Raw genomic sequence first — 22,665 nt, 5'->3', positions numbered from 1 at the left:
ATCACGCCACTGCATACCAGCCTGGGCAACGAAGTGAGACTGTGCCTCAAAAAATAAATAAATAAATAAATAAAATTAATAAAATAAGTTTCATTATGGAGATCAACACAGGGATTGTACCTAAGGCATGCAGGGAGCGGGAGCATCGAGGAAGTCTATTCAGAAGGATCTGCTTCTATCTGGATGAGGATGGGGGTAGGAATAAATTCAGGCTAGGGTGGTTTGTGAGTCCTGGAAAGCTGTATGAGGATTTCACACACCCCAGGCACAGGAAGCAGAATAGGTAGCAGCTGCTAGCTATTCTGGGGAATGTGGAAACAGAGAGTAGTGTGTCTGCCCAGAAATGGAACTCACCTAAAGCAACTTCAGTTTACTCACCTGTAAAATAGGACAATGGAGAAACCGCCTCATGGGAAGTTTGCGAGGGTGGAACAGGAAGGCTCTGACACATGCTGTCAATTTTTGTCTTACCCTGTATCCCTTAGCTGCCCCTGTCTCCACCTCATTCCCATCCGCTTCTCCATTCTCAGTTCCCATTCCCATCACATCTTCCTCCCATCCTGTCCTAGAGTGTTCTAGGAATGCTCACAATGGCTTTTGGGAAATAAAAGAGGGAATCTAGAGGCAGGACTTCCTGTGGAAAATATTGCCAATTTTGTTAACATAAGCAACTTTTACTTTCTTTTAAATTATTAATAATCACAATAATAAAGATTACCATTTCAGTGGCCTCCATCAAAATTAGTTTCAAAAGAGCACAACAGGGCCAGGTGCAGTGACTCACTCCTGTAATCCCAGCAGTTTGGGACGCCAAGGTAGTAGGATCCCTTGAGGCCAGGAGTTCAAGACCAGACTAGGCAACAAAGCAAGACTCTCATCTCTACAAACAAACAAACAAACAAACAAACAAAATTAGCCGGGTGTGTGGCACCTGCCTGTAGTCCCATCTACCCAGGACCCAGGAGGCTGAGGCAGGAGGATCACCTGAGCCCAGGAGTTCCAGGAGTTCAAGGTTGCAGTGAGCCATGATTGCACCACTGCACTCCAGCCTGGGCAACAGTGAGACCCCCTTTTTTTTGAGAAGGAGTCTTACTCTGTCACCCAGGCTGGAGTGCAATGGCACAATCTTGGCTCACTGCAACCTCCACCTCCCAGGTTCAAGCGATTCTCCTACCTCGGCCTCCTGAGTAGCTGGGATTACAGGTGCATGCCACCACGCCTGGCAATTTTTGTATTTTTAGTACAGATGGGGTTTCACCATGTTGGCCAGGCTGGTCTCGAACTCCTGACCTCAGGTGATCTGCCCACCTCGGCCTCCCAAAGTGCTAGAATTACAGATGTGAGCCACTATGCCTGGTCTGAAACCCTGTCTTAAAACAAACAAACAAACGAAATCCAAAAGAGCACACTGTTTAGAAAACAAATGGTCAATTATCGAAATAAAAATATTTGCTCCTAGAGTGAAAAAAAATCAAGAAAAAAGTAACAAAAAACAACACATTTGGTAGTAAAATATTTTGCAATTTACAAAGCAATTTCGAGAGCATAATTTATTTAATACTTACATTGCTTCTGTAAAGTAGATGATACTTGTTTTCATTACCCCCTTCTTTCTTGTGTGTGCGTGCGCATGCCAGAGTCTCGCTCTGTCGCCCAGGCAGGAGTGCAGTGGCACAAACCTGGCTCTCTGTAACAACCATCTCCCGGGTTCAAGCGATTCTCTTTCCTCAGCCTCCCAAGTAGCTGGGATTACAGGCCTGCACCACCACGCCCGGCTAATTTTTGTATTTTTAGTAGACACGGGGTTTCGCCATGTTGGTCAGACTGGTCCCGAACCCCTGAGCTCAAGTGATCCGCCTGCCTCAGCCTCCCAAAGTGCTGGGATTACAGGCATAAACGACCGCGCCCCGCCACAAAGGCTCTTAAGGAAGGTCTTTGTGGATTTGTGAAACATCAGACCCTGGGGAAGACTGGGCCAGCGGGGATGCAGGAAGCAGCCAGCAAAGCCCTTGCAAGCCAAGTTGAGCAACTTAAGCCCCTGGAGAGCCTTGGAAAGATCTTAAATTGGAGGAGGGATGGGGCCATATTTGCCTTTCAGAAGCCCATTCTAGAATACTGTGTCCCGTGGATGGGAGGGGGTCAGACAGGAACCGTTCCACGTGTCCAGATGAGATTTGGCGCTGGCCTGAGCCAAGAGGGCATGGACAGGAGAGGGGCTGGGAGGCAGATGGGACAGAGCTTAGCACCTGACTGGCACGGAGTGAGGTGGGAGGGCCTGAGGCTCGCCTCACTTCAGGTGATGAGCAGACTGAGCAGGTTGTGGCTGGGAAGAAGACGAGCTCGGCTTCCAACGTGGGAAGCCTGAGGTGCTTGCGGGTGACGTGGGTGGAGCTGTCCGGTGGGCGGGAGGATGTGCTGCAGGTGGGGCGGAAGGCAAAGTCCCTGCTGGAGACGGAGGTTTGGGAGCCCTGAGAGTGAGTGAGAACTGAGGCTTCGGGGTGGAGGAGATCTCAGGAGTGTGGAGGGAAGCGGTACCAAGACAGCCCAGGGAGACATCAAGGTCTAGGGAGCGGTCCTCACCCTGAGAGCTGTCACTAAATGTTGGGGGCCGGTGCTAACTCGCACCACTCAAGAACACACCCACAAACCCAGTCCCATCACCAGGTTCCCACCCCAACCCCCGACCCGCTGCAGCCCTCTCCTTCGCGGTGCCACCCCGCCCTGCAGACCCGGGTTAATCCTCCCCTCCTTGCTTTGTGCGCCCTCGCGCCGGAGGCCAAAGCCCTGGGCGGCGCGGGCGCTCCCGGCAGCTGAGGTGGGGGAGCGGAGGCCGCGGGGGAGGAGACACAAAAGGGGGAGGGGCCCGGGCTGCAGCTGCCCCGTACCCGCGGGGACAAAGGGCCTGCTGGCGGTCCGGCCCCAACCGTTTTCATGCTTGTTGGGATTAAGGGCAGTAAAGGGCGCTCGGGACTGTGCGGATCAACAGTCTGTGCGGGGCGGCGCGTGGGGCGGGCTTGGCCCCGCCCGCCCCTGCTTTGTGCGCAGCCCCCGGCCCGCGCCACTCTAGGCGCCGCGGGGCTCCGGGGAGGCCGCCCCTTTGTCTGCGCCTTTCGGGAACGAGCCCCGCCCGGGGAGCGCCGAGCACCAGCTGAGCGCAGCGCTCCCGCCTGCTACCTCTTTCCCGGCTCGGAGGCCTGGAGCCCCCTCCTGGGGCGAGGTCGCGGCCCCCCGCCACGCCCGAGCCCCTCGGACGACTCCCATCCCGCAGCCCGAGCCCCCTTTCATTCACGGTGAGGAGGCCCTCGGGGAACCCAGCCCTCCCCCGGCAGCGACATCTAAGACCTTAGTAGGATGCACGCACCCCTCCTTTCTCCAACGCCACCCTCTCCCCCTCCCGCCAGTCTCCTCTCGAAGAATCTCTTCTCAAATCTATGGGTGATAAATGAGAATGGAGCGATTAGGGGATCGACTGGTTCAGAGCCTACGGGTTGGGGGCAGGAGTAGGGCTGGGAGGAGGGGGTATCTGGGCAAGGATAAGGTTGGGCTGGAGAAGCTTACAGGGCTGGAGTGGAGATGCAGCCGCATTTCTGGCAGTCTGGTGCCAGGGCTGGGGTGCGGAAACCTCCCCAGGCTGGGTCCTGTCATTTCTGCCAGGGGTGGGGAGGAGGAGGGAGTATGTATGTGGCTGTGTGTCCCGGAGTGTGCATTTGTGAGTGTGAACGAACCATGGTGCATGTGTATGTGTGTGAACGGGTGTGGGGGCTGGTGCCTGAGCGTCTGCAGGTGCCTGGTGGGCGTGAGCACGTATACCAGTGTGGATTTGAGGTCTGGCTCAGATCCCAGAACATCACCATCTCAGGCTCCTCTTCTCACCACCTGCATCCTTTAATTCCTGGGCCTGGGATTCCAGGCCCTTTAGCAATGATTTTTGCGTGGAGCATCTCCTACCTCTGAGGGCCTTCTTGTCCTCTCCTAGTCAGATAAAAACAATTAACATTTGTAGACTACTTCCTGTGAGCCAGGCAGGCTCAGGTCTAAGCCCTTAACATCTGTTAACTTATTTAACTCTCAAGTAACCCTTTAAGAGAAGTACTCCCATTGTTCCCATTCTACAGTTGAGAAAAGTGAGGCACAACTAATTAAGTGGAGGATCCAAGACACCTGGGTCCACTCTGCACTAGAAATCACTGTTGTCTGTTGCCTCCACTTCTAACGGGTCTCCAGGCTCCTCTTCCTCCAGGAAGCCTTCCTTGACCAGGCCCTTACAGATCTCACCTCTCTCCTATTCCTGTCACCTGTTCATGCTGAGAGTAGGAGCAAACCTACCTACACAGGGTTTCCGGTGAGGCTTGAAGGCTAAGAGGCAGGTAGACAGGTCACAGGCTGCCATCAGGCGGCATTCAGTCTCCTTAGAGATAGCCATTATACAGAGCCCTAACAAGCCAGATCCCCCACCGGGGAGCCCGCCTATGATATTCTGAAGCCTTCTTCTGCAGTCTTCTAATGCTTTACCCTCTTAACTCAGTTCCCAGTTCATTTCCTGCCTCCCTGCACTCAGGCTTTAACGCCATCTACTCTGACCATACTTGATGGGGCTGACCTAGTTGGTGTCCCTGGAGAGCAAGCAAGTTCTCAGTGGACCCAGCCTCACAGGCCTCTCTGCTAATCCCTTCCATGCTTTCCATCCTGTACCTGCAGCCTACTCAGCTTCTGCTGTGTGCCCTGCCTGTGTTGGTCTCTGGGTCTCTGCTCCAATCTCATCCCTATGTCTCCTACTAAGCAAGATGACTCATGTCACACCCAAAACCTAGGTTAGACTTCCTTGGAGTTTTATTCTGGTGAGAGAGGTCAAGGGGTGGAGGTAGCTGACTGGCCAAACTCCTGCCAAGTGCATGAACCTTTCCTACTCCCGTCACTGTCCCAGGGACTAAGGAATTCCTACCCCAATGACTTTTTTTTTTTTTTTTTTTTTTTTTTTTGAGACAGGGTCTGGCTCTGTCGCCCAGGCTGGAGTGTAGTGGTGTGATCTTGGCTCACTGCAACCTCCGCCTCCTGGGTTTGAGCAATTCTCGTGCCTCAGCTTCCCGAGTAGCTGGGATTACAGGTATGCACCACCATGCCCGGCTAATTTTTTTGTATTTTTGGTAAAGATGGGGTTTCACCATGTTGGCCAGGCTGGTCTCTAACTCCTGGCCTCAAGTGATCCGCCCCAACCGTTTTCATGCTTGTTGGGATTAAGGGCAGTAAAGGGCGCTCGGGACTGTGCGGATCAACAGTCTGTGCGGGGCGGCGCGTGGGGCGGGCTTGGCCCCGCCCGCCCCTGCTTTGTGCGCAGCCCCCGGCCCGCGCCACTCTAGGCGCCGCGGGGCTCCGGGGAGGCCGCCCCTTTGTCTGCGCCTTTCGGGAACGAGCCCGGGGAGCGCGGCTCTATTCTTGCCAGGGCCAGGCGCGGTGGCTCATGCCTGTAATCCCAGCACTTTGGGAGGCCGTGGCGGGTGGATCATTTGAGGTCAGGAGTTCGAGACCAGCTTGGCCAACATGGTGAGACCCTGTCTCTATGAAAAATACAAAAATTAGCTGGGCATGGTGGAACATGCCTGTAATCCCAGCTACTCGGGAGGCTGAGGCAGGAGAATTGCTTGAATCTGGGAGGTGGATGTTGCAGTGAGCCGAGATCGTGCCGCTGCACTCCAGCCTGGGTGACAGAGCAAGACAGTCTCAAAAAAAAAAGTTTTTTTAGATTCAAATTTCATAAGAAAAAATGTTTTTCTATGAAAAAGCTGTATGTACCAAAAAAAGTACGATTTATAATAATCACAACTGATTAATGTAATTTACTATGTGTCAGGTACAGTTCTAAGTCTTCTATATATTACATATTTATTTAATCCTTGCAGCAACCCTGCGAAGTAGTTATTACTGTTGTCCCCCTTTTAAGATGAGGAAACTAAAGCACAGAAAGATGACTTGCCCAAGGTCACAGAAACATAAAACAATGGGGACAAGGTCCAAATCCAGGGTGTCTGGCTTCAGGGTCTCTGTCCTTCACCAGGGGCTGTGCTCAAAAGAGCCCTCACACATTTAGAAAAGGGGCTCCTGGCAGGCCACGGTGGCTCATGTCCGTAATCCCAGCACTTTGGGAGGCTGAGGTGGGCTGATTGCCTGAGCTCAGGAGTTTGAGACCAGCCTGGGCAACATGGCAAAAACCCATCTCTACTAAAAATACAAAAAATTAGCCAAGTGTGGTGGCATGTGCCTGTAGTCCCAGCTGTTTGGGAGGCTGAGGCAGGAGAATCGCTTGAACCCAGGAGGTGGAGGTTGCAGTGAGCCGAGATCACACCACTGCACTCCAGCCTGGGCAACAGAGTGAGACTGTCTCCAAAAAAAAAAAAAAAAAAAAAAAAGGCTTCTTATAAAAATTCACCCTCTTATGCTCTGAAGGTTTGACAGACGTCTTATTGTCAGAAATCTCCATTCAAATTTAGCCTTAGCCCTTTGCCAAAACATCTCTTAGTAAGTGGAATTTGCAAAAATTGGTTCAATACTATTTCCGTTTAAGTATCAAGTGTGGAGATGAAAAGAATTATTAACTGTTTCAGTGAGAAGTATACTTTGTGAGGTTTAAAATAAATATGTTGCCGGGCGCGGTGGCTCCCAGCACTTTGGGAGGCTGAGGCGGGCGGATCACGAGGTCAGGAGATTGAGACCACAGCAAAACCCCGTCTCTACTAAAAATACAAAAAATTAGCTGGGCACAGTGGCGGGTGCCTGTAGTCCCAGCTACTTGTGAGGCTGAGGCAGGAGAATGGTGTGAACCTGGAAGGCGGAGCTTGCAGTGAGCCGAGATCGCGCCACTGCACTCCAGACTGGGCGACACAGCGAGACTCCGTCTCAAAAAAATAATAATAAAATAAAATAAAATAAAATAAAATAAAATAAAATAAAATAAAATAAAAATGTTGGCCAGGCGCAGTGGCTCACACCTGTAATCCCAGCACTTTGGGAGTCTCAGGTGGGATGATGGCTTGAAGCCAGGAGTTTGAGACCAGCCTGGGCAATATAGCAAGAAGCCATCACTACAAAAAAACTTAAGAATTAGCTGGGTGTGGTGGTGCGTGCCTGTAGTCCCAGCTACTCAGAGGCTAAGGTGGGAGGATCACTTGAGCCCAGAAGTTCAAGGGTACAGTGAGCTACGATTGCACCACTACGCTCTAGCTTGGGCATATCTTGGAGACGCTGTCTCCAAAAATAAAGAATCAAATCAAATAAAAATACAGTATTTCAGATTTGTGAATTTTGGTATCCCTGGGGATCCTGGAACCAATCCCCTCAGATAACAAAGGATGACTGTATATTATAACTACATGTGTGTCAAAACCATCTAAGGACCTGAACTCATAGTCATAGTCAGAGCGCCCTTCAGGGAAGTGATGACACCAGGGTACAGTTTTTTGTTTTATTTGGTTTTTTGAGATGGAGTTTCCCTCTTGTTGCCCAGACTGGAATGCAGTGGCACGATCTCTGCCCACTGCAACCTCTGCCTCCCGGGTTCAAGCGACTCTCCTGCCTCAGCCTACTGAGTAGCTGGGATTACAGGCACCCGTCCCTACATCTGGCTAATTTTTGTATTTTTCGTAGAGACGGGCACCATGTTGGCCAGGCTGGTCTTGAACTCCTGACCTCAGGTGATCCACCCATCTCAGCCTCCCAAAGTGCTGGGATTACAGGCGTGAGCCACCGTGCCCTGCCCAGGGTACAGTTGAGTATGTGCGAGTGTGTATGGTATGTGTCCCTCGCAATTCATTTAGGCCCAAAGGTGACACAGGACAAGGACAATCCCATATGGGGCTCTCAGGGTAGAAGTCAAGTCTCCCCTGTCACACTGGGAGGCCCCTGAGAGAATGCTCCACTCCATTGGGTTGCCAGACACAGCAGTCTAAATTCTTCAGTGTCTTTCCCCAAAACCACCTCCCTAGCTCCTAGTCCACGACCCTACTCAAAAGGGGAGCTCAGATGGTATGAAAAAGAGGCCACCAGACAACAGGTAGAAGAAAAACACATACTCAAGAAATGTAATTCTCTGCCCCAGTTTATTCATCTTGGGTTGGTCCAGAGGCCGGGTTTACACACTCAATATGCAAGAGCTACAGACAAAAAGTCTTCAGGGCCCACCCCTCACCCCCACTCCCTGGATCTTTCACCCATCCACCTGTCAGGGATGAAACTCTTTAGAGATAGACAGGAAGAGCCCCCCACTTTGCCAATAGGGAGACTGAGGGCCAGAGGCTGCATCAGTGACTTCCATGCCACTGTTCACCAACCAGTGTCCCCTCTTCACACCACTGTTTACCCACCAGGATCTTGCATTCTCTTGGCTCCCAGGAACAAAGCAGAGAGCTAAGCTACCTTAGTCGTTGGTTCTCTCCAAGACTCACCTACTCTGTAACTCACGGAGCCTGCCAATCCCTGTTTGAAGGGCCATGCAGTGAAAGAAGGGGTTAAAATTCAGCATCCTAAGCATTTTCAGAGGCTTAGGCTGACACTATCCCCTTCCCATCCCAGAAAGCCAACCTCTGGCTCCTCCTGACAGTCCGACTTCAGAGAAATGAACCAAACCAATTCAACATCCAATGCTGCTAAAGCCAGATAGGCACAGCAAGGTAGAGGCAGAGACAGGGAAGCAATATTTTCCTCATCAGCCTTGGAACATCTTGTCTGATACTTGCAAGCTTATAAACATATATTGCTTTTCATCAGAAGCTTAAATGAACAGGGTTTGCAACAGCTCCTTTTCCAATGGGGAGATGGTTTGTTTGGGAACTGGTATTTTAGAATTCCCATTCTCCTATTCTTCACAGGGTTCCACTGTTATCATCTCTCCTGTCCCCATCTCCCATGTGCCCAAAGGCAGAGTTCAAGAGGGACAGTCCCCTATGTCCTCTGTCCCCACCCCCACCATCATCTTCATCACTACTCCCGGTTCCCCTTCCTGATACCAGTTCTCCACCCACTGCCAAAATTGCAGCCAAAATTCCATGGCAGTCCAGAGCAGCCACTAAACCTCCTACAAGCAAAGCCAACATCAGGGACAATAGCCTCAGCTAAGCAAGTCTGGGTTAAGTGAGGGAAAGGGAAAGGAGAGATGGCTTGGGAAATCCCAGGAGAATAGGTCAGCCACAACCCTCAGATAAATGACAGCATGCTAGCCCTCTGTCTCCAGGGAACAGTGGGACCCAGTGGAGAAGAAAGGCTGGGGTAAGCCATGAGGAACACAAGGTGTGGGTGGACACCCCACAGTGCAGCTGGATATATATTTGCACATACCTGCTCATGAGTCTGCCTGCAAACACACATGCTCCTAACATACACCTCCCATGCCTGCGGCCAAACATGTGCACCCCTGCACACACAAGGGCTCCCTCACATACACCTAACACAAACCTGCACACTCAAACTCACTCATAGACACACACATCTTCTGCATATACATCCTCACTCATGCGCATATACACACACTGCTGGGTACCTGTCTACACATGCACACACAGAGTTCCTCATTCTTACATACTACACATACACACATATGTTCACTCTTACATGCTCACATATAGGTCTGCAGATAAATTAGCTGTGTGTACACATGTGCACACAGCACACTTAAGCTCATTTATACATGCGTATTCACACATGCCTACACACACCAGCCTACATGTTAGCACATACACACTCATGCCTACCTGCAATCATGCCAGCAAATTATGTACTTACTAGTGCACCTCACACATGCCTGCAAATATATACATATACCCTTGCACACTTGTGGGGGCACACCCTTAGCCCTGGTCCTGGGGCCTGGATGGTGCTGCCCTCTGCTGGAGACAGCGAATAAGCTCCTTCCGGTTGTCTAGGATGGTGTCGAAGCTCTCCTGCAGTCGGGCCTGCTGGTCAATCAACTGATGCTGCAGGCCCCGGATCCACTGGAGCAGTGCCAGGCGACGGTACATCACCAAGTGCACGTGGTGCTTTTCCTTCTCCTGCTCTTTGTAGCGCTCCTGGGCTTGTAAGTGCTGCACAGCCTGGGCCACTGAGGGCAGAAGGGGATCGGGAGGGCCAGGGCCTCTCGGGGTCCCACAGGCAGGCTCAGGACTGCTGCTACGGCTATCGATGCTCAGGGAACTGCTGGCATAGCCATTGTCCTCCAGAGGGGAGCAGACTGTGCCAGCACCACCCATCTTCTCAGGCTCAGCCCCGGGAATCTCTGCCCCCTCTGGGGGGCTGCGCACCCCTTCCTCAGGGGATCCAGGGGACTGGAAGGCTTGGTTGCCAGAGGGTGACTCAGAGGAGCTCCTCCTCAGGATAGGTTCCACTCTGCCTGGCATCCCATGCCAATTCTCATTAGCATCCTTGGCACTTGCCATGAAGTTGGAGTTGCTGTCTGGTTGGAGCTCGTGCTGACATACTCCAGGAGGCGGGTCCCCCAGGAATTGGCCCCCCTCAGCTAGCCCTGGCTGGATGGCGAACATCTAGTCTGTAAAGGGAAAGCAGGAGACCGAGTCACAGTAGGACAGGGTGGGGTGCCTGAAGTCAGGGCAACTTAGCTGCAGGGACAAGGCTGCAAGCAAGAGCCTGGCCACTCCCTGTCAAGCCCTTTCTCTTGACTCTGGTAACACTTCCCTTCATGGTTTTCGTCCTCCCTATCTACCTGTTCATTCTCAGTCTCCTGCAGAGGGTTCTTCCTCAGTCCTCAGAGCCAGGCTGTCTTCTGATTTTGTGCATTTCTCTCCAGAGGACCTCATTCTTTGCTGTAGCTTCAAGGACCATCATATGCTGGTGACTCTCAGATCTGTCTTCAGCCCAGATCTAACTCCTACCAACCCTGCAACCAACCATAGGCTCCTCAAATTCTACATAACCAGTCCAGGCATGGTGGCTCATACCTGTAATCCCAGCACTTTGGGAGGCCAAGGCAGGCAGATCACCTGAGGTCAGGAGTTCGAGACTAGACTGGCCAACATGGTGAAACCCCATCTCTACCAAAAATACAAAAATTAGCCAGGCGTGGTGACAGGCACCTGTAATCCCAGCTATTTGGGAGGCTGAGGCAGGGGAATCACTTGAACCCAGGAAGCAGAGGTTGCAGTGAGCTGAGATTGCGCCACTGCACTCCAGTCTGGGTGACAGAGTGAGACATCATCCCCCTCCACCACCGCCCCCCGCCAAAATTCTACATAACCAAACAAGCTCTCCTTCAGTATCCTCAGCAAGATGGCTCCGTCCTCCATCCAGAAGGCTGGGAGCATCCTGGGCTCCTCACTATCCTTCCTTCTCCCATCTCATTGATAACCACATTCTGACCATTCTTCCTCTTCCAGGCCATTTCTGACCTGGATTATTGCCTCGGCCTTTTCACTGATCTCTCTGCCTCCAGTTAAAAATGTAAATTTCACTTGTCACCACTCCGAATGCCCTCCCTGAATTCCTGCTAAACCTCTACCTGGCCTACAACGCTCTGTTTCATCTGGCCCCTGCTCACCCCTCCATACCTGCCTCTTGCCACTCTGCCCCTCCCATCATAGCGAACTGCCCAGAGATCTCAAAACACACCATTGTTCTTCTTACGGTATTCCTTTGGCCTACAATATCCTTCCTCTCCCCTCCCCTCAAAGCTCCTCCCTTCTCCACCCGGCAAATTCCTTTTTGTACTTCAAAATCAGCTGTAATATCCCCATGTCTCCATGTCCCCATGTCTCTGAAGCCATCTTGATACTGCCCCAATCAATATTACATAAACAAGCACGGTTAGTTATGCCTTCCTCTGGGTCCCCACTGCCCTGGGTACACACTGTCTTATCCAACTTTGCGTCTCTCCCTGGCATACATGGTCGACAATCAGTGAATGTCTATTCAACTGGCATTTTTGGTTTGTGGTAATGATCTTGTAATAGCAGTTTGTAATCTGGCTTGGACCTCCTGTATATATCCTCCATCGTATTCCCCAGAGTCAGCCAGCATACAGCCCTGAACCAGGCTGTCTGTGCATACAGGTACTTGCTAAGTGAGTGAATGGGAGAAGAGACTGCAGTGAATTTCCATGCTCAGGAATCTACTCTCGACTCCCCAGGACTGGAAGAGCTGGGCTCTGGAAGAGCTGGGTTTGGATCCCTTTCCTACCCTAGCCAGGGAGCCCCGCCTTCCCCAGTGACAAGCTTTTCTTCTGAGCCTGCCCCCTTCCCTCCCAACGCCTCTGGAACATGGCCACTATCTTGTGTCCCTGTCCCTAGCTTGCTCCATCCTGAGGCCCTGGAGGGAGGGCATACCACACCACACCACTCTTCTCTCCTCCATAACCTGCTTCTAACCAAAATTAGGGTTTGAATTGACAAAGGGATTCTACTGACCAAACAGCACTGGGATTAGAACAATTGAAGAGCATGAAGAGGAAGGATACTGTAAGTGGAGCCGACACTGGAAGGCGCTCCATAGGTGGCATGGACCCTCCCCACCCCCAGCAATGGGCAGAAGTCCTGGGGAGAAGGGTGTAGGAACAGTTCCTTTCTAATCGCCCTCTAAGCAAGGATTGCGAGAAGGTGCCTAGAGATCTCCCCTCGCCCCAATTTTTTATTTTTCCTATACTTGGATGGGGCGTGAAGGAAGCTGGGATGGGGTAGGGGTGGCGCTAGGGATCACAGGGTGCTCAGAGATAGTAAAATCGGAACCCCGACACCCCAGGACTAGGTCTCCGCCCAAACAGGAGGCAGCCTCCTTTTCTGGCCTTGCGGGAGTGGGGTACCACCCCAGGAGACAGAGACCATCCTTCCCTAGTCTCCTCGAAGGAGGCCGCTGTGACTCCCCGCTTCCCGCGGCTGGGCCCCAAGCCCCCCGCCTTGGGCCCCAGACTCGGACTCACGGCCTAGAGGCGCCCGCTCCGGCGCGTCTGGCTCTGGCTCCACCCGGCCCCGGTGGTGTCTAGTCCCTGGGCTGGGGGTTCCTCGGCCTGGGCGTCTCCGCGGTCCAGGCGTGGGTGCAGGGCTCCCGGGCAGCGCGCCCAGCCCCAGGCCCGGACTGCGGAGTCAGGCGGCGTCTGCGCGGCTGGGCGGAGCGGCCGGTCCCACGTGGGCCGGTTCGGTTTTCCGCGGAGCAGCGCGCCAGGCCCCTGCGCCGGAACCGCTTCGCCCCCGCGCGGGGCCGCGTTGACCCAGGCCTTCCAGGTCCGGTGCTCTCTCCTATTGGCATTCGCTGGGCCCTTCCCATCAGTTGGCCTCGCTGCAGACACCGTGCCATTTTCAAGTAAAATCTGATTAGTCACCACCTTCCGGCTTTAAGCTCCTCAATGGCTTCCCCACCGCCGGGACAACCCCTAAGGCGGCAGCCGCGGGGCTCTGTGCGTCCTGCCCTCCGTCTGCCTCTCTGGCTTCGTCCTCTACCCTCCCTCTCCGCAGCTACCCTCCCGCACGCCCCTTTCCGCCACGCGGCTTTGGCACGCACTGTTCCCTCGGTCTAGCATTCTCTTCCCCCTCTCGACTTCTATTTCAGATCTCTTCTCGGAGAGATCTCTGACTCCCTAGATCACATTCGTTCCCCCCTTTATGTCAGAGGACGTTCCTTTTCTTCATAGCATTTATCACAATTTGGAATTATATATTCCTTTTTGTGCTTACTTGACCAAAGTCACTGAGGCCGGGTGCGGTGGCTCACACCTGTAACCCCAGCACTTTGGGAGGCCGAGGCGGGCGGATAACCTGAGGTCAGGAGTTCGAGACCAGCCTGGCCAACATGGTGAAACTCCATCTCTACTAAAAATGCAAAAATTAGCCGGGCGTGGTGGCGGGCACTTGTAATCCCAGCTACTCGGGAGGCTGAGGCAGGAGAATCGCTTGAACCTGGGAGGTGGAGGTTGCAGTGAGCGAAGACTGCACCGCTGCACTCCAGTCTGGGCAACAGAGTGGGACTCCGTCTCAAAAAAAAAAGAGAGAGAAAGAAGAAGATCCAAGCCTGGGACAGGGCTCAGAGCTGATGTCCTGTACCTGGGACGGGGGCTCTCCGCAGGACACAGAGCCCACCCGTGATGCCTGTGCAGTGGGCACCAGTGCTTTAGCCCAGCTGAGGAGGAACAACGTGATAAAAAAAGGGTCCTGAGTTCCAAACTCCAGTGGATTCTTCTCAGAGCTCCACTCTACTGAAGCTTGATCCCCCTCACTCTTTTGCATCCTGGGGAAATGTGAAGTTGAGGACCCTGTTTGGAATAAAACAGAACAGTTCAGTAATTGCTGACCCTAATATATAAGGTGCCCTCTTCCAGTTTCAATTTGATTCCAAGTCACCATTCTGCAACCTAGAGACTAATTGGCAAATTAAATCACACCAAGAAATCCTATATGCAAAAACAGGGAAAATGGAAAAGAAATTTTTATGATTATGATGACTATTTTAAGAGGGAAAAGGAAATAAGAAGGAGAAGGCAGAAGTAATTCAAACTTTGCACACTCCTCCAGCTAAGAAAATACAGGTGGAGACGTCAGCCCCATTTCTACATCAGATCCTGTGTCCTAAGTCTTCTCCCTTCCCTTATCCACTTCAGGTTCCCCCGGCCTTCAGCCTGGGGTGACCCAAATCCTCACTTTTTTTTTTTTTTTTTTGAGATGGAGTCTCACTCTGTCGCCTAGGCTGGAGTGCAGTGGCGCAATCTCGGCTCACCGCAACCTCCATCTCCCAGGTTCAAGCGATTCTCCTTCCTCAGCCTCCTGAGTAGCTGGGATTACAGGTGCACGCATCATGTCAGCTAATTTTTGTATTTTTAGTAGAGATGGGGTTTCACCATGTTGGTCAGATTGGTCTTGATCTCCTGACCTCGTGATCCACCCACCTCGGCCTCCCAAAGTGCTGGGATTACAGGTGTGAGCCACCATGCCTGGCCCAAATCCTCACTCTTAAAGGCTCTCAGCTTTGATGATCTAGGGTTACACAGTTCTGCCCAGACCACAGAGCCATAAAGTCATCAATTGTTTGTTCTGCCCAGAATAGCCTTTCTCCGCCCCTCTTTGGACTCTGTCTCTCCCAGCTTAACCATGTGGGTCAAATGAAAGCCTGAAGAATCCAGGGATAGACGCTCCACTCCAGGTGAGCCAGTCAGAGTCCTTCTCTGGGATCTTCTGAAACGAAATTAAAGGAAGATGAGGCAGGGAAGAAACAGAGATGAGAGACAGAAGTTCTGATAATGTTGCAGACCCTGTTTCCTGCATCTAAATTTATAGTTTTGTATGCCTTATTTTGCCAAGCCTAACTTGAGTGGAATTTCTTTCACCGACAATCGAAAGAATGCTGATTAATACAATAGCACAAGGTGGTGACCTCAGGGTCTCTGGGTTCCACTCACGCACCTCTCAACCCTTATTAGGTAGCAGTAACTCTCTTTCTCCTTGATAGCCATGATCAGTCCAGTCTACACTGTGACCACCCCCTTCTCCTATTCTTCTAGTGCTACCAGGAGCCGAAATCCCAGGGAATCATCTTTGTGTTTCTTGGTTAGAAACATTCCTCCCATGATGCTATCACCATCTTTTTTTTTTTTTTTCCCAAGACAGAGTTTCACTCTGTCACCCAAGCTGGAGTGCAGCGGCGCGATCTCAGCTCACTGCAGCCTCCGCTCCCAGGTTCAAGCCATTCTCCTGCCTCAGCCTCCCGAGTAGCTGGGGTTACAGACGCGTGCCACCACACCCAGCTAATTTTTGTATTTTTAGTAGAGACAGGGTTTCACCATGTTGGTCAGGCTGATTTCGAATTACTGACCTCAAATGATCCGCCCGCCTTGACCTCACAAAGTGCTGGGATTACAGGTGTGAGCCACCGTGCCCGGCCGATGCTATCACCTTCTGACCTGCAATACCCAGAATCTCAGAGACAGGAAGAAAACTCTTAGTCCTTAGGTAAATCATATAAGGTGCCACAACCACTGCTACCTCTTCTTCCTATGCATTCTGGCCACAAGGACAAAGCATTATATACATTGATTTAAAGCCTATATTGGGCCTGGTGTGGTGGCTCACACCTGTAATCCCAGCACTTTGGGAGGCCGAGGCAGGCGGATCACTTGAGGCTGGGAATTCGAGACCAGCTTGGCCAACATTATGAAACCCCATTTCTACTAAAAATACAAAAATTAGGCAGGCATGGTGGTGCGCGTCTGTAATCCCAGCTATTCAGGAGGCTGAAGCAGGAGAATCGCTTGAACCCAAGAGGCGGAGGTTGCAGTGAGCCAAGATCGCGCCACTGCACTCCAGCCTGGGCGATAGAGTAAGACCCTGTCTCAAAAAAATAAAAATAAAAATAAAAATAAAATAAATAAAGCCTATATCATCCTCTGCAGGGCAGCACACCAGCCTGGAATAGCTGAGTCATCAATTCCATTGTTCTTAAAAGCTAGTTATTCCTTTTTTTTTTTTTGAGATGGAGTCTCTCTCTGTTACCCAGGCTAGAGTGCAGTGGCATAGTCTTGGCTCACTGCAACCTCCGCCTGCTGGGTTCAAGCAATTCTCCTGCCTCAGCCTCCTGAGTAGCTGGGATTACAGGTGCCCACCACCTGGTGAATGTTTGTATTTTTAGTAGAGACAGGGTTTCATCATGTTGGCCAGGCTAGTCTCAAACACCTGACGTCAGGTGATCTGCCTGCCTTGGCCTCCCAAAGTGCTGGGATTATAGGTGTGAGCCACCACACCTGGCCTAAAGCTAGTTATTCCTAAATAATACAATACCTGCTAAGTCAAGTGAATTCATTTGAAGGAAATCAGATTGTAGCCTCTCTCTCTTTTTTTTTTTTTTTTTTTTTTCCTGAGACGGAGTCTTACTCTGTTGCCCAGGCTGGAGTACAGTGGTGCAATCTCCATTCATTGCAATGTCCACCTCCCAGGATCAAACGATTCTCATGCCTCAGCCTCCTGAGTAGCTGAGACTACAGGCGTGTGCCACTGCACCCGGCTAATTTTTGTATTTCTAATAGAGACAGGGTTTCACTATGTTGCCCAGGCTGATCTCAAATTCCTGGCCTCAAGTGATCTATCCACCTCGGCCTCCCAAAGTGTTGGGATTACAGGCGTGCGCCACCGCACCCAGCCTGCAGCCTGTTTTGTTAATCAAGAGCAGTGTTGTATGGAATACTCTAGCACTGTATAATTAATACAGTCAGTGCTCACACAGCAGTCCTGGTCACTCCATAATTTTCAGAGCTCAAAGCCTGAAGAAAAAAAAGCTCCAAATGCAGGGATGTCCATGTCCACAGGAAGACAAAAAAGCAGCTATAGAGATGCCTGTTATTCATTCGTCAGAGGATTTTCCAGTGAGGACACCAGAGAATAATTCACCCCCAAGTGAAAGGGTATCTGTGGCTGGGTTCACCTACCCACATATATGCCAGGGACTTAAGTGGCAGGGACACAGAAATCTCCAGAGATGGCCAGTATCAGCCTGAACAGGGCTTTGCAAAAGGCCATGCCATCAAGACCCAGTGATGGACAGTGGGTAAGCCTCTTGGCAAACAGACAGATGTCAGAGCCAAGAGAGGCTAGCAGTGAGTAGCCAGATCCAGGTCCCAGGGCCTGGGGTGTCAGGCAAAGAGACCAGAGAAGACGAGAGGAATTTCTCATCCAGGAAATAGGATAGGCCTAAGGGTTATTCATAGGTGGATAATTTCTCAATGTCAGTATTCTCAGGAAGAAAGGGGTGGGTAAGATCAAGGTGTTTCAGCTTCAGAGACCTTGTCCCTTCCCACCCATTCATTTACATGTATCATACAGTTACAGAGTGCTTACTTTGTGCCAGGTACTGTGTTGGGAATTCAGAGCAGAATCAGAACTGGTCGTGGTCTTGGGGAGCTCCTTGTTTAGAAAGGGAAACAGAAGGCCTGGTGTGTTGGCTCATGCCTGTAATTCCAGCACTTTGGGAGGCCGAAGCAGACAGATCACTTGAGGCTAAGAGTTTGAGACCAGCCTGATCAACATGGTGAAACCCCGTCTCTACTAAAAATACAAAAATTAGCTGGGCATGGTGGCACACGCCTGTAATCCCAGCTACTTGGGAGGCTGAGGCACGAGAACTGCTTGAACTTGGGAGGCAGAGGTTGCAGTGAGCCAAGATCACACCACTGCACTCTAGCCTGGGTGACAGAGCCAGACCCTGTCTCAAAAAAAAAAAAAAAAGGAATAGACAGAAGAATGGGCTATAACAATGTAATGGGCCCTGCAACAGAGCCAGGAGGCAAAAGTAGTAAGCCCAAAAAAGGGTAAGGAAAGGCTTCACAGAGGTGACTTTTTTTTTTTTTTTAAAGAGATGGGAGTCTTGCTATGTTACCCAGGCTGGTCTTGAATTCCTGACCTGAAGTGATCCTCCCACCTTGGCCTCCCAACATTCTGGGATTACAGGTATGAGCCACTAAACCCAGCTAGCACAAAGGTGATATTTGAGCCAGGCCTTGAGGGATGAATAAGAGCTCACCAAGAGAAAGCAACAGAAGGCATAGGAGACTGCATTTTCAGAGTGAGTTCAGGAAACACCCCATAGGCCATTGTGGCTGGAGCTCGGTAGGAAATGGAGGTAAGGTGAAGCTAGAAGCTCGGTGGGAAATGGAGGTAAGGTGAGGCTAGAAGATAAAGTTGGCCCAGTTGTGAAAGTTCTTGACACCATCCCAGGGAGCTTGGGCTCCATCCTGGGGGCAGCAGGGAAATAACTGAGGAAGCCCTTAGAGTTTCCATATCAGAACAAAGCACAATCCTGGATTACAAACTACGTTGCTAACCTGCTTTCTTCTCTCTTCCTGAGGTCACATCATCTGTCAACTTCCCCACATGGCTTTGGGAACTTAGGCAAATCAAATCATTTTAACCTTTTTGGGCTAAATAAAATAATATGCCTTAAAAATTGTTCAATAACATAGTGGTGAACATTGTTACTTGGGCTCCCAACACCAGGCACAACCCCAGAGGACCTTTGACATGCCAAAGAGCCTTTAAGGCAGATTAGAACGAACATTATTTCCCAGAATTGGTTCATCTTGGGAAAGGAAGGCCTAGGAAGCTGGTGACCTACTTGTTTTGTTCATCCATTTCTCTACTGCTTCTTAAAGGTAAAGTGCCTCTTTAGTCTATCAAGAAATTACTATGTGTTTACCTTAGGTAAAATATGCCCATTCCCCTATCTTCCATTTTGGCTGTTTTCCCAGCTGTAAAATGACAAGGTGGTACATTCAATTAGAAGTTTTAAAGCATTTTTAGAGCCTTGAAGTCATTTCTTTTTCCTCAACAAAATCTTTCCAGTATATCCAGTTTGAGATCTGTCTTCCCCTAAACCCTCCACCTAAGGGCTCCGAGGGAACTTCAGAGAAGCTTTTAAAGTTCAGCAGGGCACAGCTGCAAATCCACTGCACCAGATGAACCTAGGAAATGAATCCTCCCCCTGTCCCGGACCCTGTTCCCCTTCTCACCCACCCTTTCCAAGGGAAAAGGGAGAAACAGGTCTTTTCGGAGCTGCTGGAAGAATGAAAGGTAATATAAACTCTTTCTCTCCAGTGCACTCAAGCGGTCACCAGGAGACCAGAAAAGCCAAATCCAAGGTCCCAAGGCTCTTGATCATCCAGTGCCCACAACAGAGGGAGTAAGCTAGACGGAGAAGCTGAAGTGAAGGAGGAAAGAGAGAAGGGGGTGCCTGTTCCACCCCCTTCCTAGCAGCTGCCTCTGTGGGCTCCATAATCCCCATGCCCTCTCCCCCACCCCACCCTCCGGCCGCCCACCTCTCCTCCACCCACCCCATTCATCAGTAGGAGGGCACTGTATCAGCACAGCCTTTCGAGGCCTGACAGTTCCTTTCTGGGTGCCCCCCACATGTAACCACTTAACCCCCAGCACAAAGGCCCAGCCTGAATGGGCTTGGAGCCGGTGGCTCGTGCGGAGGGGGAGGCCTCAATAGGATTTAGGGAGCTGGGTGTATAAACCGCTCTGCTCCAGCAGCCTTCAATGGAGGAGCTGGAGTTGGGGCATGTGCCGAGGGGAGGAGCTCGGCAGCTGCATCCCGCCCCTGAACAATGATTTATTCATTCTCCTGGCACACACAGAGAAGACAGGCTGGGGAAACACGGCCCGACAAATCGCCCTCAGCCTCAGCTGATTCCCACGGCAATCATTGCAGTTCAGAGTGCCCCCTCCCACTTGTAATGTTTTGCCTCAAGCTTGCCCTTCCTCTTCCTCTTAAGGAAGTAGACTACATTACGGGAGGCCTTAAGTAGCCTTAAGTTCAGGCAAGCATCGTTCTTTGAGTTGGTCGCACCCAAACTCAATCTCACTCTCTCTGAAAGCTTTCTGGCCAGGTTTTCCTCACACACCCATTTCACAGCCATAGAAACAGATGCAGACAAAAAAAAAAAAAAAAAAAAAGGCGCATAGCAAAACCTGTCTCCAGGATGGCCCCCAGCAGGGAGTTGGGAAGCTTAGCCTGGAAGTAACTGACAAGTGATGGGAATGTAGTAAATGTTTGTTGGATGAGTTAATGGCTGCTAACAAAAGGTAGTGCGCTTGCTGCTCTCACTCCTCTTCCCAGACCCTTTCCTCCTTCTTGTAGCCACATCCATCTGGCTCCAATTCCCAGAAGAGTCTCTTAGAAATCTTTGGGGATGAGGGGACAGAATGAAGACAGGTAAGCAAAGATGCTAAAACCTGTAGATAAACAATGCTGGGTGGTGGTGGTGGGGGTGCGGTTTCAAGAAGTCAAATTGTGACAAAAAGAAATTTGCTCTCGCCCTCTTGCCTCCATATGTCATGTCACCAGGGCCAGATCACACACACACATCATCATAATAAATAAAACTGAAAATCAATACCATTAGCAGAACAGGGAGAGCCAGAATGAAGTGACCATCCTCAGACTGGCCCCTGGGCCTTCTGGCCCCAAGCTTGTAATTACCTTGTCACACAGAAAACAAATCTATTGTGGGTGGTAAGTGTGAGAGGTGGGGGATCCCAGGCACGGAGCTTGCCGGCCGGGGAGCAGGGGAAGGGGCACAGTAGGAAGACTGATTGGACTTCAGTGATGGTGGTGCAGGAGCTTGAGACTAACAAAACTAAGGCCTGGACAGTTTAAGAAAGTTTTGTTGTTTTAGTCAGGAGGGTGGACACCCTAAGGGAGGTGATCCTGCCCAATACTGGTGTGGGGCGTGAAGTTGCCTGGGAAAAGGCTGCAAGCCCACTCCTGGAGCCTCAGAAGGGCAGGTGGCTAGGATGCTGCTGCCCTCTGGTGGGCATAAAGAGACAGTAACCACACCTCCAACGCTGGAAATCCATTGCAAAGGAGTCTCCGTTCTTTGTTGTTCTAAAGGCTTGGCCACCAGGACTAGTGCATTCATAGCTTGGATTTCCCGGGAAGCCAATTCTGAGACTGTTTAATGCGCCAGATGTTTATTAAGAACCTCCTTTGGGATCAACAGCTGTGGAAGAATGAGAATGAGCAGGAGTGGGCAGAGGAAGAAGCTGATCTACAAGACAAGCCTGTGACAGCCTCAGCCAACCCCACAGGGAGCTCTGAAGCTAGAATGGCCCTTCAGAGTTGACCCAAAATAAGCTAAGAAGGCCAGGCCTTTATACACCTATTGCCATTGAATGTGGGCTACCCTTGACCTTGGGCAAGGTGCTCTCTGAGGCAATTCCCACCCTGAAAGGCTGTCTGCATAGTACTTCCAACAGCTGAGCCAACAAGGCCTTCATGGAAGGGTCCACCCTCCACATCATAACTCATCAAATATTTGTCAAAGGAACAGCAGGTTTAGATCATGCCTCAGGCTGCAGGCTCAGTTGGGACAGTCTACAAGTCTCAGTTACCGGGGCTGTTATGCACTGATCCCTGGAAATGGTGAGGGGGGCCTTAATGCTCAGGTTCATGGATTCATTCATTCAATGAGCATTTGTTGAGATTTACTGTGTGCCAGGCCTTGAGGCAGACACTTGACAATTTTTTTTTTATTTAATCCTCACAACTGTGAAGCTAGTATTAACTCAGATTATTCAGATGAGATCAAGTTATTAAGTAGCTTTCACACTCCAATGACACTTTGAAAAAAATGCCACTCACAATGGGACAAGTGCTATTGCTGCCACCAAAGATTTCTCAGGCCAGAAAGGCTGTCTTCTGTGTGTGTGCATATGCGTATGAACGGGATAGCTTGCTTTCTGCTTTCAGTGAGAACATTTCCTCTATGGCAGCCAAGAGCTATGCCTCAATAGCCTCCTGCTTTAATTCCTTCCTAAAAATGTTGCTGCCCAAGGTAAAAAAACCACAAGCTTTTTTTTTTTTTTTCCTTTTGAGGCAGTCTCACTCTGTCACCCAGACTGGAATGCAATGCTGCAGTTTTGGCTCACTGCAGCCACAACCTCCAGACTCAAGTGATTTTCTTACCTCAGCCTCCCAAGTAGTTGGAACCACAGGTGCACACCACAATGCACAGCTAATTTTTGTATTTTTTGTAGAGATGGGGTTTTGCCATTTTGCCCAGGCTGGTCTCAAACCTGAGTTCAAGCAATCCCCCCCACCTCAACCTCCTAAAGTGCTGGGATTACAGGCATGTGCCACCATGCCTGGCCCAAAACCACAAACTTTACAAATTCCTGGTTGTAGCTACAAAGCAAGCCACCATTG

General features: G+C 50.9%; 2 protein-coding genes across 2 annotated transcripts in view; both read right to left on the bottom strand.

Moving 5' to 3' along the window:
• Nucleotides 1–8,071: 8,071 nt before the first annotated feature.
• C1H1orf216 (chromosome 1 C1orf216 homolog) lies at nt 8,072–13,335 on the bottom strand. The gene is made up of 2 exons (XM_054496219.2): nt 12,908–13,335; nt 8,072–10,528 (listed from the first exon to the last, which is right to left on the bottom strand). The coding sequence occupies exon 2, from the start codon at nt 10,521–10,523 to the stop codon at nt 9,834–9,836; it is 690 nt and encodes a 229-aa protein (XP_054352194.1). The 5' UTR covers nt 10,524–10,528; nt 12,908–13,335; the 3' UTR covers nt 8,072–9,833.
• Nucleotides 13,336–14,121: 786 nt separating this feature from the next.
• CLSPN (claspin) overlaps nt 14,122–22,665 on the bottom strand; it is a 50,010-nt gene continuing 41,466 nt past the window's right edge. The window contains exon 25 of the mRNA XM_063665942.1: nt 14,122–14,233. Within this exon, the coding sequence (XP_063522012.1) occupies nt 14,174–14,233 (60 nt within the window). The 3' untranslated portion in view covers nt 14,122–14,173. The remainder of the gene's footprint in view (nt 14,234–22,665) is intronic.

Source organism: Pongo pygmaeus, chromosome 1 (genome assembly GCF_028885625.2).
Source record: "Pongo pygmaeus isolate AG05252 chromosome 1, NHGRI_mPonPyg2-v2.0_pri, whole genome shotgun sequence".
Taxonomy (NCBI): domain Eukaryota; kingdom Metazoa; phylum Chordata; class Mammalia; order Primates; family Hominidae; genus Pongo; species Pongo pygmaeus.
The sequence above is the reverse complement of the archived record's forward strand: the minus strand, read 5'-3'. Positions and strand labels throughout refer to the sequence as shown.

Excerpts from the sequence above, each read along its gene's own strand:
- C1H1orf216 (XM_054496219.2), bottom strand. The coding sequence starts at position 10,523 with ATGTTCGCCATCCAGCCAGGGCTAGCTGAGGGGGGCCAATTCCTGGGG.